At 34.9% G+C, this 14,875-nt stretch overlaps 1 protein-coding gene across 2 annotated transcripts in view; it reads left to right on the forward strand.

Annotated features, from left to right (window-relative positions):
- The window catches only part of METTL15 (methyltransferase 15, mitochondrial 12S rRNA N4-cytidine), a 235,173-nt gene that overhangs the window by 86,811 nt on the left and 133,487 nt on the right, over positions 1 to 14,875 (forward strand). For both annotated transcript variants that reach the window (XM_081261711.1, XM_081261710.1), the window contains exon 4: positions 14,230 to 14,366. In XM_081261711.1, the coding sequence (XP_081117837.1) occupies positions 14,230 to 14,366 (137 nt within the window). The remainder of the gene's footprint in view (positions 1 to 14,229; positions 14,367 to 14,875) is intronic.

Consider the following 14,875-nt stretch of genomic DNA (forward strand, 5'->3'; position numbering starts at 1 on the left):
GGGCAAATACCTGGTATTCTATTCCTTTGATACCCAGCTTTGTTAAACCCTCCTCCTATGGGGCAACTCCTTTTAAAATGTCCTGTTTGATCACAATTATAGCATGTTTTTGGCCTGGCATCTAAAGCCTGTTGTACTGCTGCCAAGACTTGCCCTTGTTCATTAATGTCTCTACATAATTTAATATATGTGTTTAAATCTTCATGTCTCCATGGTCTACTGACGTCTCTGCAGCAATGATTTGCTTGGTCATAAGCCAGTTGTTTTATAAATGGCATTGCCTGTTCTGTATCCCCAAATATTCTAGAAGCTGTTTGAATAAGCCTATCTACAAATTCAGCATAAGGTTCATTAGTTCCTTGTATTACCTTAGATAATTGTCCTTGTAAATCTCCATGCCCCTGTAAAGTTTTCCATGCCCTAACCGCATCTACAGCAATTTGTGCGTATACACCAGAATCATATTCAATTTGTTGTCATTGACCCTCATACGGTCCTTTTCCTAACAACATATCTAGATTTCTTTGAGGGTAACCGACTGCTGCATTTCGCCCAGCTGTCTCCATGAAAAATTCCTCATTGGCAACCTTCCATAACAAATATTGTCCTCCATTTAGCACAGATCGACACATGTTAGCCCAATCTGCTGGTGTCATGTCTAAGTTGGTAATGGATTCGACCATGCTCACAGTGAAGGGTGCTTGCGGCCCATAGGTTGTTACAGCCTCCTTTAATTGCTTCACTGTTTTGAAATCTAAAGCACGGTGAATTAGTTGCCCTCCTGCCTGCTCAAGTACAGGGCATGCTAATCTTTGGGGTCCTGCCTCAGGATTCCGTCCATCAACTACGGGAGTTGAGGGCTGCTCAGCTGTAGATGGAGCTGTTGGTTGAATTACGCCCTCTGGTGATAGAACGGAGTTAGTAGCAGCCTCCTGTTGTAATTCCCCACCTGATTGTTGTTTTTCCTCTAAGCTTTCTTCCTTCAAATTTTCCTCTGACTAGCTCAAGAGACCTTCTCTTTTGCTTGACCTAACATGTTTTCTACCATAGTCTGGATCTCTAACAATTTACTTAACAGTCTTTCGGTTTGTTTTTTACTAGTTTCTAATCTACTATAAAGGTAATGCAACCCAATAAGATAGCATAAAACAAAACCGAAACAGAATTAAACAAAAACGGAACAAAAAATAGTTGTATCAATTTTCTCTTTCTCAGGGCCGAACAACTTCAAACCTTGAGCCAACCATTTTTCCCAGTTTGCCTGAGAAAATTCTAGGGATAGGCAGCTTGAAACATAAACAAAATCAATCAAAAGAAGAACACATTGTTTTTTGAAATGGTCACCCATTCTCTCGCCTTCCCTCAGGGGCGAGCAATTTTACTCACCTCCAAGCTTCAAGCGTCCTCCGCACGGGCCACCAATTGCCGCAGTTTGGCTGGGCACAAAATCATGAGCCACTCAAACAGGAACAAGCTTTATTTTTTGAAACTGCCGCCAATACCCCATACGCGCCCAGGAAGATTGCCGATCCATGCACACGACGTTCTCCCGGATCCCCAGAGGAAGTTCCTCCTCCGGAATTCCCTCCTACCGCACTTCCCCAACCAATGGGAACTCTCCAGGAGTGCCGTAGCAGGCCGAGGTGGAAAGCAGGAGTCCAATATCCATAAGAATGCAAATCTTAACATAATCATATCATCTCAATGGCTAGCTGGCATCACCTTTCAACCAAAAATGCCATGCATCATATTACTTGGCTGTGGCTCTTAGCAATTAGCATTTTGCCTGAAATAAAGCTTACTGTAAATGGAACATACATTGCTTTTACTACTACTATAATCCTCCATTACTATTGCCAATTCAGATTCTTCTTGCCCCTTATCTGGGTACTATCCAAGAGTAGAAGCCTCCAGCTCTTCCCTGTTTCTCACACCCTCCTATCCTTCTAAAACTATTGGCAGTTAATGTTTCCTTTTCTTCAAATGCCCTCACCTCTTTTTACCTAAAAAATAAAAAGAACTTCAGCATTTGCTTAGAATGCGACAGACCCTGAGTTTGAAGATTCCACCATTGTAGGGGGAAAAAAAGAAAAGGAAAATCTCAAAGCCTTTCATTTCTAACCCCAAATCATATAAATTATGTATTATGACCATTTAGGACTGCAATAGTTTGAGTTCACACCATCTTCCAGCATTATTTTCTAGTGTATATATCTATTACATGGGTTAAACCAGGGATTGTATCACAACACATAACTGTATCTGGCGCATTCATGGAGATTGTTAATTTCTCCTTTTGCCTTCGCTTCCTTTTTTTCCTTTTCCCTCTTCTTTCAGTAAATCTTGGATTCTGGCCAGATTTTTTTTTTTTTCCTCTTCATGACACATTGTTTCCTATGGCTATAACTTTTTTGAGGTTTAATTCCTTTTTACTCATTCAGGAGATATTTACTAATTATATTTCATGTGCAATATATTGTGTTATGTTGTGCTTTTTACTAGATCTAGACAAAATGTCTAAGGCATCTTCTATGGGAATATTGTAGAAAAAGAAAAGTATATTAAGAATGGTAAGACAACAGTGAAAACTACGTATGATCAAGGACCATGTTTATTTTGGCCTGTTGTATTTCTAGCTCTTAGAACAGTGCTATGGGTAAATTAGGACTCTCATAATTGAGAATAAAATTTGGAAGAGATGTAATGAGACAAAAAAGAAATGAAAGCATTAAACTTGACATATTTAACAACTCTGTGTATTTCTTGGCTGGAAAATATATTATAAAATTTGTGTTTGAGACTAGTAAAAGACCATATTGCAAAGAAGTGCAAGGGTCAGAATAGGAACAATATTTTCCATTATGCCTGGAAGTTTGGACTCTGTCTTGTATCTTTGGATAGCCATTGAGGGGATATAAATGTTTTGGATATCATGTAAAAATTTTTACTCGAGAAAAGGGTATTCTATTAGCATTGTGGCAAGAAGAATTACAAGTGAGATTAGAGCCATGGATTTCAGTTGTAATCTTACTACAATAGCAAATCACAGAAATGTGGGGTCCTAAATTAAAAGTGGGAGTGGAAAGATTCAAGACATTTATGTGGTCAGATCAACATATTAGTACAACCAATAGAATTTGGAGAATATAGGAGGGTGAGAAGATAGACTGATATCGAGTTCTGTATAGCCTTTAAGGTCCAGTGGAAGTATACCTCAATTTATTCCTGTTATGCTGACTGGTATAAACTTTTGTTTTTTCTTCCTGTAAATGTTATTTATACCTTTCCTATTTTTTAGATTTATTTTTATACATGTTAAAGCTACTTATGCATTTCTAAATACCCTCATCAGAGTAGAAGGCTCATACACAATATCATTACAATACCTCTATCCTTCAATATTCTTTGAGTGCACAATAAATATACAGATTATTAATGCTATGTATATTTTAATTACTTCTTGAAAAAAATGCAGAGAGTTAAGTATGTGCTTGACACATTTCAGCACTTCAAAACGAAACTTGTTGCAAGCAGGTGAATTTTAATTGAAAAAAAATTAAAGCAGTTTAATACTGAAATTTCAAAATTAGAAATTACCAGAAAAGAAAATATTCATAGGAAGAAATTACAAAGTGAAATCAGGCCATATTGTTTCCAAATTCAGATGGGAACTTACTATTAAAAATCTTGCACAGATTGGAAATGACTAATCAACATTAGGAAAACAAAATTGGAGGGTTTCTTCTCATACTGCTATGGTTGAACTTTTTCATGTCCATTTTTTTTTTAATTTTTTGTATCATGGATTGAATTCAGGGATACTTGACCACTGAGCCACATCCCCAGCCCTATTTTGATTTTCTTTAGAGACAGGGTCTCGCTGAGTTGCTTAGGGCCTCGCCATTGCAGAGGCTGGCTTTGAACTTGAAGTTCTCCTGTCTCAGCCTCCTGAGCCGCTGGGATTACAAGTTGGCGCCACTGCACCCAGCTTCATGTCCAGTTTATACACACACACACACACACATACACACGTGTGTGTGTGTGTGTGTGTGTGTGTGTATATAAAACATTGGAACTTGCAATCCCTTTGTGGCACATACAATATATGTGTGTGTATGTATGTATATATATACTATATATATAATATATACATATTTTATGTATATATGTATTTTTTTGTTTGTACACAATACCTTTTATTTATTTATTTTCATGTGGTGCTGAAGATCAAACACTGTGCCTTGCACGTGCTAGGCGAGTGCTCTACCACTAAGCCACCCCTAGCCCTTTGTACAATTTTGTTTTTTGAGAGAGAGAGAGGAGAGAGAGAGAATTTTTAATATTTTTTTAATATTTATTTTTTAGTTTTCAGTGGACCCAACATCTTTATTTTATTTTTATGTGGTGCTGAGGATTGAACCCAGCGCCCCACGCATGCTAGGCGAGCGCACTACCCCTTGAGTCATATCCCCAGCCCCCTGTGTACAGTTTTAACAATGTCATTCCACTATGAAAATTTCAATGATTAGAACTGTTTGAAAAGTTTTAAATTAAAGGCATGATGATCTTGGGCAAAAACCTTGATGTTTGTCAGTCCCTATCTTCAGATAGGAGCCTGAGCTAAGGATATCAAATTTGAGAGGTATAAAGATGAGGTGGATTATATTCTAGCAAGATGGAGCAGTATGTATCATAAAGGAATTAGACTTGAATTGTTTCTCTGCAATGATTCTTATGTCATCCAGTCTTTTTCTCCTTTCTTTCTTCCTCCATCCTTCTATTTCTTTCAGAAAGAAGACAAAGTTTATACTTGGTGATTCCTAAAAGTTGCTGCCTCACACTAGTATGATTTTAATCAAATCACGTAATGTTTATGAACCCGAGTTTTCTCTTTTATAAAAATGGGAATAATGCCATATGTCTGTCACAGGACTCTTACTAGATAATGTAGGAAGACATTAATACTTGATAAATCATAAAGCAATTTGCAGTGTTAGACTTTGTTGGATTAATTCAGAGATCAAGTGGCACAAGAAAGATCACAAGTTTTATAGCCAGATCCACCTATATTCAATTCCTGCATGTGCCTCCTACTAGCTTAGTGTAATCTGAATTTTCATATATTTAAAATTTAATAACATATACTTTTTGGTTATAGGTAACCTTTATAAATATCTATTAGGCATACAGAAGTGTATTTTATTTCCATTTCTTCTTAAATGAATCATTGAAGCTCAGAGAATTAAATTATTTGGCCAGTGTTATATAGGTAGTTAAGTAAATTAACCAGAATAAAATTTTGGTATGAAATATGAGTTCGAGTCATGTACATGCCTATAATCCCAGTGGCTTGGGAGGTTGAGAATCCCAAATTCAAAGCCAGCCTCAGCAACATTGAGGTCTAAGCAACTCAGAGAGACCCTAGCTCTAAATTAAAAAATAGAAAATAGGTCTGCAGGTGTGGTGCAGTGGTTGAGTGTGCCAGAGTAGAATCCCAAGTAACAACAACAACAACAACAACAAAAAAATATATATATATGTATGTATATATGTGTGTGTGTATATATACACACACACACACACACACACATAAGTTTTGTCAGGTAAGCTAATTACATGTTATCTTGCCATTTAAGTATGTGTCAATGGATCATACCATGAATTTTATATATGTTTTTTGTTAAAGACATATTTGAAATACAGGTATATATGAGTATCACAGAAGGATTCCTTTGAAACTTTCAGATGTATTTGTTCATGTGCATTTGTTTTATTTATTTTTAATTTGTTCCTATTAGTTTTATGATACTAAAACATATTTTGATATATACATTTATGGAGAATAACTCCTCATTCTTCTGGTTGTACCTGGTGTATAATTATATTGGTCATGTAATCATATATGCTTATAGAATAGTAATGTCCGATTAATTCTACTATCTTTTCTATTCCCATTCTCCGACGCTTCCCTTCATTCTCTTTTGGCTAATCCAAAGCACTTCTATTCTTTTCTTCTCCCACTCCCTTATTGTGAGTTAGCCTTCACATATTAGAGAAAATATTCATATCAGAGAGCATATTAACCTTTGGTTTGGGGGGATGGGTTTTTTTCACTTAGCAGGATAGCATCCAATTTCATCCATTTACCATCAAATTCCATAATTTCATTCTTTCTTAAGAGTCATATTCCATTGTGGGCACATATCTCTTTTTCTTTATCCATTCATTTGTTGAAGGGCACTTAGGTTGGTTTCCTAGCTTAGACGTTGTGAACTGAGCTGCTATAAACATTGATGTAGCCAGATCACCTTAGTATGCTGATTTTAAATCCTTTGGATATATACTGAGGAGTGGGATAACTGGGGCAAATAGTGGTTCCTTTCCAAGTGTTCTGAGGAATCTCCTTACTTCTTTCCAGAACGTCTGCACCAGTTTGTAGTCCTGTCAGCAATTTATGAGTGTACCTTTTCCTCCACCTCCTCACCAACACTTATTGTTGCTTATTTTCTTGATTACTGCCAATTTGCCTTGGTTAATATGAAATCTCATTTTTGATTTGCATTTCTCTAACTGCTATAGATGTTAAACATTTTTTTTTATATATTAGTAGACTGATCATATTTCTCCTTCTGTGAAGTGTCTCTTCAGTTCCTTTGCCCTTTCATTGATTGGGCTGTTTGTTTTTTAGGTGTTAAGGTTTTTGTGTTCTTTATATATCCTGGAGATTAATGCTGGTTTTTTTTTTCTTTTCTTTTGCAGTTGGCGAAAATTTCCATTCTATAGGCTCTCTTCACAATCTTGATTGTTTCCTTTGCCCTGAAGAAATTTTTGGTTTGATTTCATCCAATTTGTTGATTCTTGATTTTATTTTTTACACCTTATGAGTCTAAGGAAGTAGTTTCCTAAATTCACATGATATAGATTAGGGCCTATTTGTTTTCTATTAGGTTCAGCGTCACTGATCTAGAGCCAAAGTCCTCGATCCACTTTGAATTAAGTTTTGTGCAGGGCAAGAAGGGTTTAATTTCATTTTGCTGCATAGGGATTTCCAGTTTTCCCAGTACCATTTGTTGTAAATGTTATCTTTTTTCCAATGTATGTTTTTGGTGCCTTTGTCTAGTATTAGATAACTGTATTTATGTGGGTGTGTCTCTGTCTTCTATTCTGTACCATTGGTCTACATGTCTGTTTTGGTGTCAATACCGTGCTGTTTTTATTACTATAGCTTGGTAGAATAATTTGAGGTATGATATTGTGATACCTCCTTGTTTACTTTTCTTGCTAAGGATTGCTTTCGCTATTCTGAGTCTCTTATTTTTCCAAATGAATTTCATGACTGCTTTCTATATTTCTATGAAGAATGTCATTGGAATTTTAATTGGAATTGCATTAAATTTGTAGAGCACTTTTGGTAGTATGACCATTTTTTTTTTTTTTTTTTTTTGAGGGGGAGCAGTACCAGGGATTGAACTCAGTGGCACTATGCCTCTGAGCCACATCCCCAGCCCTATTTTGTATTTTACTTAGAGACAGGGTCTCACTGGGTTGCTTAGTGCCTCACTTTTGCTGAGACTGGCTTTGAACTTGGGATCCTTCTGCCTCAGATTCCTGAGCCTCTGGGATTATAGGCTTGCACCACCATGCCCAGCTAGGATGGCCATTTTGACAATGTTAATTTTCCCTATCCAAAATCATGTGAGCTCTTTTCATCTTCTAAGATATTCTTCAATTTCTTTCTTTAGTGTTCTATAGTTTTCATTGTAGAAGGCTTTCATCTCTTTTGTCACACTGATTCTCAATTATTTTAATTTTTTTTTGAGGCTATTGTGAATGTGGTAGTTTTCTAAATTTTCTTTTTAGTTGATTCATCACTGATATATGGGAATGTAATTGTGTATTAATTTTATATCCTATTATTTTGCTGAAATTGTTTATGAGTTCTAGAAGTTTTCTGGTGGAGTTTTTTAAGTCGTCTAAATAAGGGATCATATTGATGGCAAATAGGGTAATTTAAGTTCTTTTCTGTTCGTATCCCTTTAATTTCTTTCTTCTGTCTAGTTGCTCTGGCTAGAGTTTCAAGAATAATGTTGAACAAAAGTGGTGAAAGAGGGCATCCTTGTCTTGTTCCAGTGTTTAGTGGTAATGCTTTCAGTTTTTATCCATTTAGAATGCTGTTGGCTTCCATTTAGTATATATAGCTTTTACAATGCTGAGTCATGTTCCTACTATCCCTAGTTTCTCTAGTGTTTTGAACATGAAGTGGTGCTATATTTTTTCAATGCCTTTTCTTCTTCTATTGAGATAATCATATGTTTCCTGCCTTTAAGTCTATTGATGTGATGAATTAATTTTATTGATTTCCATATGTTGAACCAACCTTGTTTCCATATGATAAACCCCACCTGATTGTGGTTCACTATCTTTTTAATATATTTTCTATGCAATTTTCCAGAATTTTATTGAGAATTTTTACATCTGTGTTCATCAGGGATATTGGTCTGAAGTTTTCTTTCCTTTTTGTGTCTTTAATTTTGATATGAGGGTAATACTAGCTTCATAGAATGAGTGTGGAAGGGGTCCCTGCATTTGTTAAGGAAAAAAAAAGACCAAAAAACTGACCACCTTCCTATTTAATTATCAATTTGTATGGGTTAAAAAGAAAGTGGTCTTCTGTCATATTAATGACACAGGAGAAGGATAAAACTAATTGAATTCCTTTTCAATTATAGTACTGGTATTGGGGCAGGGTGCCCATGTGACCTAAATGGCACTATTGTATTTGATAAGCAATCCATATCAGAATTTTAAAAATGAAAGTTGATGTCTTCAATCACCTATTTATCCAGGACACAGGGTGGGGTTTATTTTTAGTTTTGTTTAGTACTACTTTGTTTCTGTATTACACTTGACTGGTAATAATAGATATTTCTCCCTGTGGAAACTTACTTGATTGTCAATACTCCTTCAAGGGCATAATCATGATATATTTAAAAAATTCATATAAGTTACAATTATAATCTTTGATATTTTCCAGAATATTTTTAATGAGGAAAATTTTTCTTTTTATATTGGTTGGGCTTTTCTTGGATTGGAATAAGGCAATCATGCAAATTGTTTTATTTTATATACTCCTGATTTAAATCTAAGGTTATATCAAGATTTGGTGCCATAAAAAGAAACAAATTCTATTGAAGGGCATCTAGGTTGGTTCCACAGCTATTGTGAATTTTGCTGCTGTAAACATTGATGTGGCTGTGTCCCTGTAGTTTGCTGTTTTTACGTCCTTTGGGTATAGACCAAGGAGAGGGTAGCTGGGTCAAATGGTGATTCCATTCTCAGTTTTCCAGTGACTTTCCATACTGCTTTCCATATTGGCTGCACCAATTTGCAGTTCCACCAGCAATGTATGAGTGTACCTTTTCCCCACATCTTCGCCAACACTTTGTTTGTATTCATAATAGCTGCCAATATGACTGGAGTTAGATGAAATCTTACAGTAGTTTTGATTTGCATTTCTCTAATTGCTAGCAATGATGAACATTTTTTCATATATTTTTTGATTGATTGAATATCATGGATTAAAAAAATGTGGCAAATGTACACAATGGAATACTACTCAGCAATATAAGAGAATAAAATAATGGTACTTGCAGGTAAATGGATGGAGTTAGAGAAGATAATGCTGAGTGAAGTTAAGCCAATCCCAAAAAGCAAATGACGAATATTTTCTCTGATATAAGGAGGCTGATTCATAGGGGGGTAGGGAGGGGGAACATGGGAGGAATAGACAAACTCTAGATAGGGCAGAGGGGTGGGAGAGAAGGGAGGGGAATGGGGTTAGAAATGATGGTGGAATGTGATGAACATTATTATCCAAAGTACATGTATGAAGACACGAATTGGTGTGAATATATTTTGTATACAATTAGAGATATGAAAAATTGTGCTCTACATGTATAATAAGTATTTTAATGTATTCTGCTATCATACATAAATAAAAAAACTAAAGGACAGGTATGACAATAAAAAAAGAAAGAAATTCTTTGTTTTAATTATGCTGAACTCACAAATTTTAAAACTCAGGTAAATAGGTTATATGTTTTTTACCTACTCATAGATTCCTGAAGTACGTATACAAACTGGAAAAAGTGTGTTTGATCTTGAGATTTATTCATGTACTCTCATAAATGTAAAGTTACTGTTTAAATTGTGAAGACTGGGATTGTGGCTCATTGGTAGAGTGCTCTCCTCCCATGTATGAGGCACTGGGTTTGATCCTCAGCACCACATAAATGTAAAATAAAGATATTGTGTCCACCTAAAACTACTGTAAGTAGCCATGGCTTTTATGCTGATGGTGATAAAGTATAAGATTCAGTTTTAGTAAAAATCTTGAAGTATTAAAAAGTAGTGCTTGTACATTTTTCTCACATTTATGTCTCTTGTATATTATATTTCCATTCTCTTCTCAATTTTGATTCTTTATATTATTGTTTCAATAGCTGGTTACTTGATCAGAGGACTGCATTCAGAGTGGTAAATAGGTGTCCTAAAATCAAAATGTCATTGGGCCCTGTCTCTGAACGTGCTCTATAAACTAAGGTATAATATTAAAAGAATAGAAATATTCAAATCCAATATAGGTATTTCTCTTTTTCATTATACATGTGAAATTCAGTGTGTGTGTATGTGAGTCTGTATGTTTAAATATTTTAAGTCTGGCTGATAGACATAGGTTATTTGTCTTTGTTTTTTAATATTACTAAAGTAAGTATTTTTATGTTCAGGATATACGTGAAGTTTATTGAAAGGGCCCTTTCAACGAAGGCCATAACTTTGAAAGGATGTGCAGATAGTATCTTGACTTCCAAATCAGCCACAGTTGACTACCTTATACACACATGTGTTTCTTACCATTAAGATCTGGTTTCTTGCTCAACTGAGATCTATTTTCTTTGGAGTGTGGCCAAATAAAATAGCTTAGAAATAGATTCAAATTCAGTTAACTGTATTATGTATCTTGAATGAGCCAAACATTTTAAAATATGCTCTCATATATACTATATTCTCTTGCCCTGGTAAAAGTATTATTGGAAAATTCTTTATTCTCCACTATGTCTTGGTTTAGATGAGTTATTATATGTTATCATCTTCCCATTTAAGTAGGTGGAAATGATCTTCTTTCCTTCTTCATCCTCTTTTTCTTTTTAAACATTGGGAAAAATCTGAAGACACTGGAATTTTGACTTCACATCATGTTTTTCAAAGAAATTATTTAGTGTCAAACAGAATTTGCCTCATGTCTTTTTTACTTAAAAAACTTTGAGCTTTTTCTAGGTTATATTTGTTAAATTTTCTATTTCTCAGGTTATATTTGATTTATGTTTTAATTACTTATTGTTAGTTATATTCATTCTCATTTATTCTTTTGGTTGTTTATTTTTCTCTCTTCTTGAATATCTTTAATTTTCATATGAAGCACTTAGGAAAAAATAAGATAAAATAAACCACACTAATTTTAAGGTATTTCCGATGACAAGAAATTATTGGATTTTCCAGCTGAGTGCTGAAAAGCATTAAAAAAAATTATAGCTAAACTGTGGAACCAACCCAGATGCCCTTGAGTTGATGAATGGATAAAGAAAATGTGGTATATATACACAACAGAATACTATTCAGGATTAAAAGAGAATAAAATCACGTCAGTTGCAGGTAAATGGATGGAGTTGGAGACTATAATGATAAATGAAGTTAGCTAATTCCTCAAAACAAAATGCCAAATGTGTTCTGAGATATAAGGATGCTGATTCATAATGGGGTGGATGGGATACCATGGGAGGATTAGATGAACTCTAGATAGAGCAAGGGGTTGGGAAGGAATGGGGTATGGAAGTATGAAAGGCAGTGGAATGAGATGGACATCATTACCCTAAGTATATGTATGAAGATACAAATGGTGTGACTCTAATTTGTGTACAGAGATATGAAAAATTGTGCTCTATATGTATAATATGAATTATAATGCATCCTGCTATCATATATAGAATAAATAATAATAATAAAAATACTCAAGAGTCAGCTCAGACAGACAGACACATACAGACTCAGAAAACCACTTCCCTGGTAGAGATGCAAGGGGTGTATTTTCATAGTCACTGCACTCATTTGGTTGTCAAATGATTGTCTTTAGTATAAAACATTCAGGTACTTTGAGAACTATTTGTATGATTTGGATTATTGTTATTTAGTTAAGTAACAACAAAGAATGGGGGGAGGAGAAAGTGAGAGAGAAAAAAGAACCAGCACTGATACTCTGATCAGTTTTTTAGATTGATCACTCGTAATTGAGCCAGATGGCATATATAAAAAATTCAATTCTAGGGATAGGAAGGGGAGGTAATGTATAATGAATTCTTCAAAAATCATGTTGTGTGCATATATAAACATACCACAGGGAACTTCACCTTTATATGTAGGTAGAAAGAACCAATCAAATATAAATACTTAATGAGAAAAAGGAAGTCTAGCAAAGTAGAGGAAGGAATATGAGAGAGGTAAGGGAGGATTTGAAGGAAAAGGAGGAGGGATGAGTGAGGATCATAAACTGAATGCAAACTCCATGCATGTATGAGTTTGTTGGGGTGAACCCAACTATTTTGTATAACTATAAAGCTCTAATTTAAAAATGCATGTTATAAAGTGAATGTGGATTTGATAGCCATTATTTCAAAATCCACTATGCACCACTGATATTTTTGTCCTAGATATAGGTGTATGTACATTTGTTACTCATGCAGTATATTGGGGAATATTGTTAAAGATGGTAGATAACAGGAGAAATTACAGGGAAAAATATTCACAAAATTTGAAAACAAATGTTAGAATTTGACTCTAGGCAAAAAAAAAATTTCCATTTGCTCTGGTCTCTGCAAATTATTCTTATGGGCTTCTAGAAATTAAGATAGGTGATTTTCATTTCTCTAATTGCTACAGATGATGAACATTTTTCATATATTTGTTGATTTATTGTATATCCTCTTCTGAGAAGTGTCTGTTCAGGTCCTTGGCCTATTTGTTGATTGGGTTATTTGGTTTTTTGGTGTTTAGGTTTTTTGAGTTCTTTATATGTCCTAGAGATTAGTGCTCTATATGATGTGTGAGGGGTAAAAATTTGCCCCCAGGATGTAGGCTCTCTATTCATCTCACAGATTGTTTATTTTGCTGAGAAGAAACTTTTTAGTTTGATTCCATCCTATTTATTGATTCTTAGTTTTAATTCTTGCACTATAGGAGTCTAATCCCACGTGATAAAGATTAGGGCCTACTTTTTCTTCTATTAGACACAGAGTCTCTGGCTTAATTCCTAGGATATCTTCTCACTCCTGCCACAATGGCAGCTATTCTGAAGACAAACAACAATAAGTGTTGGCGAGGATGTGGGGGAAAAGGTATACTCATACATTGCTGGTGGGACTGCAAATTGGTGCAGCCAATATGGAAAGCAGTATGGAGATTCCTTGGAAATCTGGGAATCGAACCACCATTTGATCCAGCTGTCCCTCTCCTTAGTCTATACCCAAAAGTCTTAAAAACAGCATATTACAGGGACACAGCCACATCAATGTTTATAGCAGCAGAGTTCACCACAATAGCTAAACTGTGGAACCAACCTAGATACCCTTCAGTGGATGAATGGATAAAAAAAAATGTGGTATATATGCAAAATGGAATTTAAATAAGCAATAAAATCATGGCATTTGCAAGTAAAGGGGTGGCGTTGGAGAAGATAATGCTAAGTGAAGTTAGCCAATGCCCCCCAAACAAACGGCAAATGTTTTCTGTGATATAAGGAGGCTGACACATAGTGGGGTTGGGAGGGGTAGCATGGGAGGAATAGATGAATTCTAGATAGGGCAGAGGGGTAGGAGCGAGAGAATGGGGGGCAGGGGATTAGCAAGGATGGTGGAATGTGATGGACATCATTATCCAAAGTTCATGTATGAAGACATGAATTGGTGTCAACATACTTTATATATAACCAGAGATATGAAAAATTGTGCTGTATATGTGTAATAAGAATTATAATGTATTCTGCTGTCATTTATTTTAAAAAAGGATAAGTAAATAATACAATTTGTTTTACACCAAAAAAGAAAAGAAATTAACATAGATGACCAGAATTACTTATATTTATTTTAAGTGGTAATTTTCTTTTTCTTTCTTGGCTAGGTTTTTCTAGATATGACATTTGGTTCAGGAGGCCACACAAGAGCCATTCTGCAGAAGGAATCAGATATTACTCTGTATGCCTTAGACAGAGACCCAACAGCTTATGCCATAGCTGAACAGCTTTCAGAATTATATCCGTAAGTAGTACTCTTGCATATTTATTTAATTATGGCATTGAGTTTTCCATAGCTTGGTTTACCATGTTGGAATTTGTACTATCTTATATGATACTATATTTTACTCCACTAATAATTCCTCATTTTCCCCTCAGAAGAGTTAATATAATAATATTTTTAGTGCCACTTAAAGGAATATCACCTTATCATTTTCTGAACCTTAAGAATAGATACAGGATATACAAAGAATTCAAAAACTTAACAGCAAAAAACAAATAACCCATTCCACAAATGGGCAAAGGAATTAAAAAGACAGATTTCAAAAGAAGAAATACAAGTAGACTACAATTATATGAAACAGTATTCAATACCTGTAGCAATTAGAGAAATGCAAATTAAAACTACATTGATATTTCATCTCACTCCAGTCAAAATGGTAATTATCAAAAATACAAGTAACAATAAATATTTCCTAGGATGTGGGGAAAAAGGTAAACTCAAACATTGCTGGTGGTATTATAAATTGGTGC

This window comes from Spermophilus citellus (assembly GCF_964194105.1).
Source record: "Spermophilus citellus genome assembly, chromosome: 2".
NCBI lineage: Eukaryota > Metazoa > Chordata > Mammalia > Rodentia > Sciuridae > Spermophilus > Spermophilus citellus.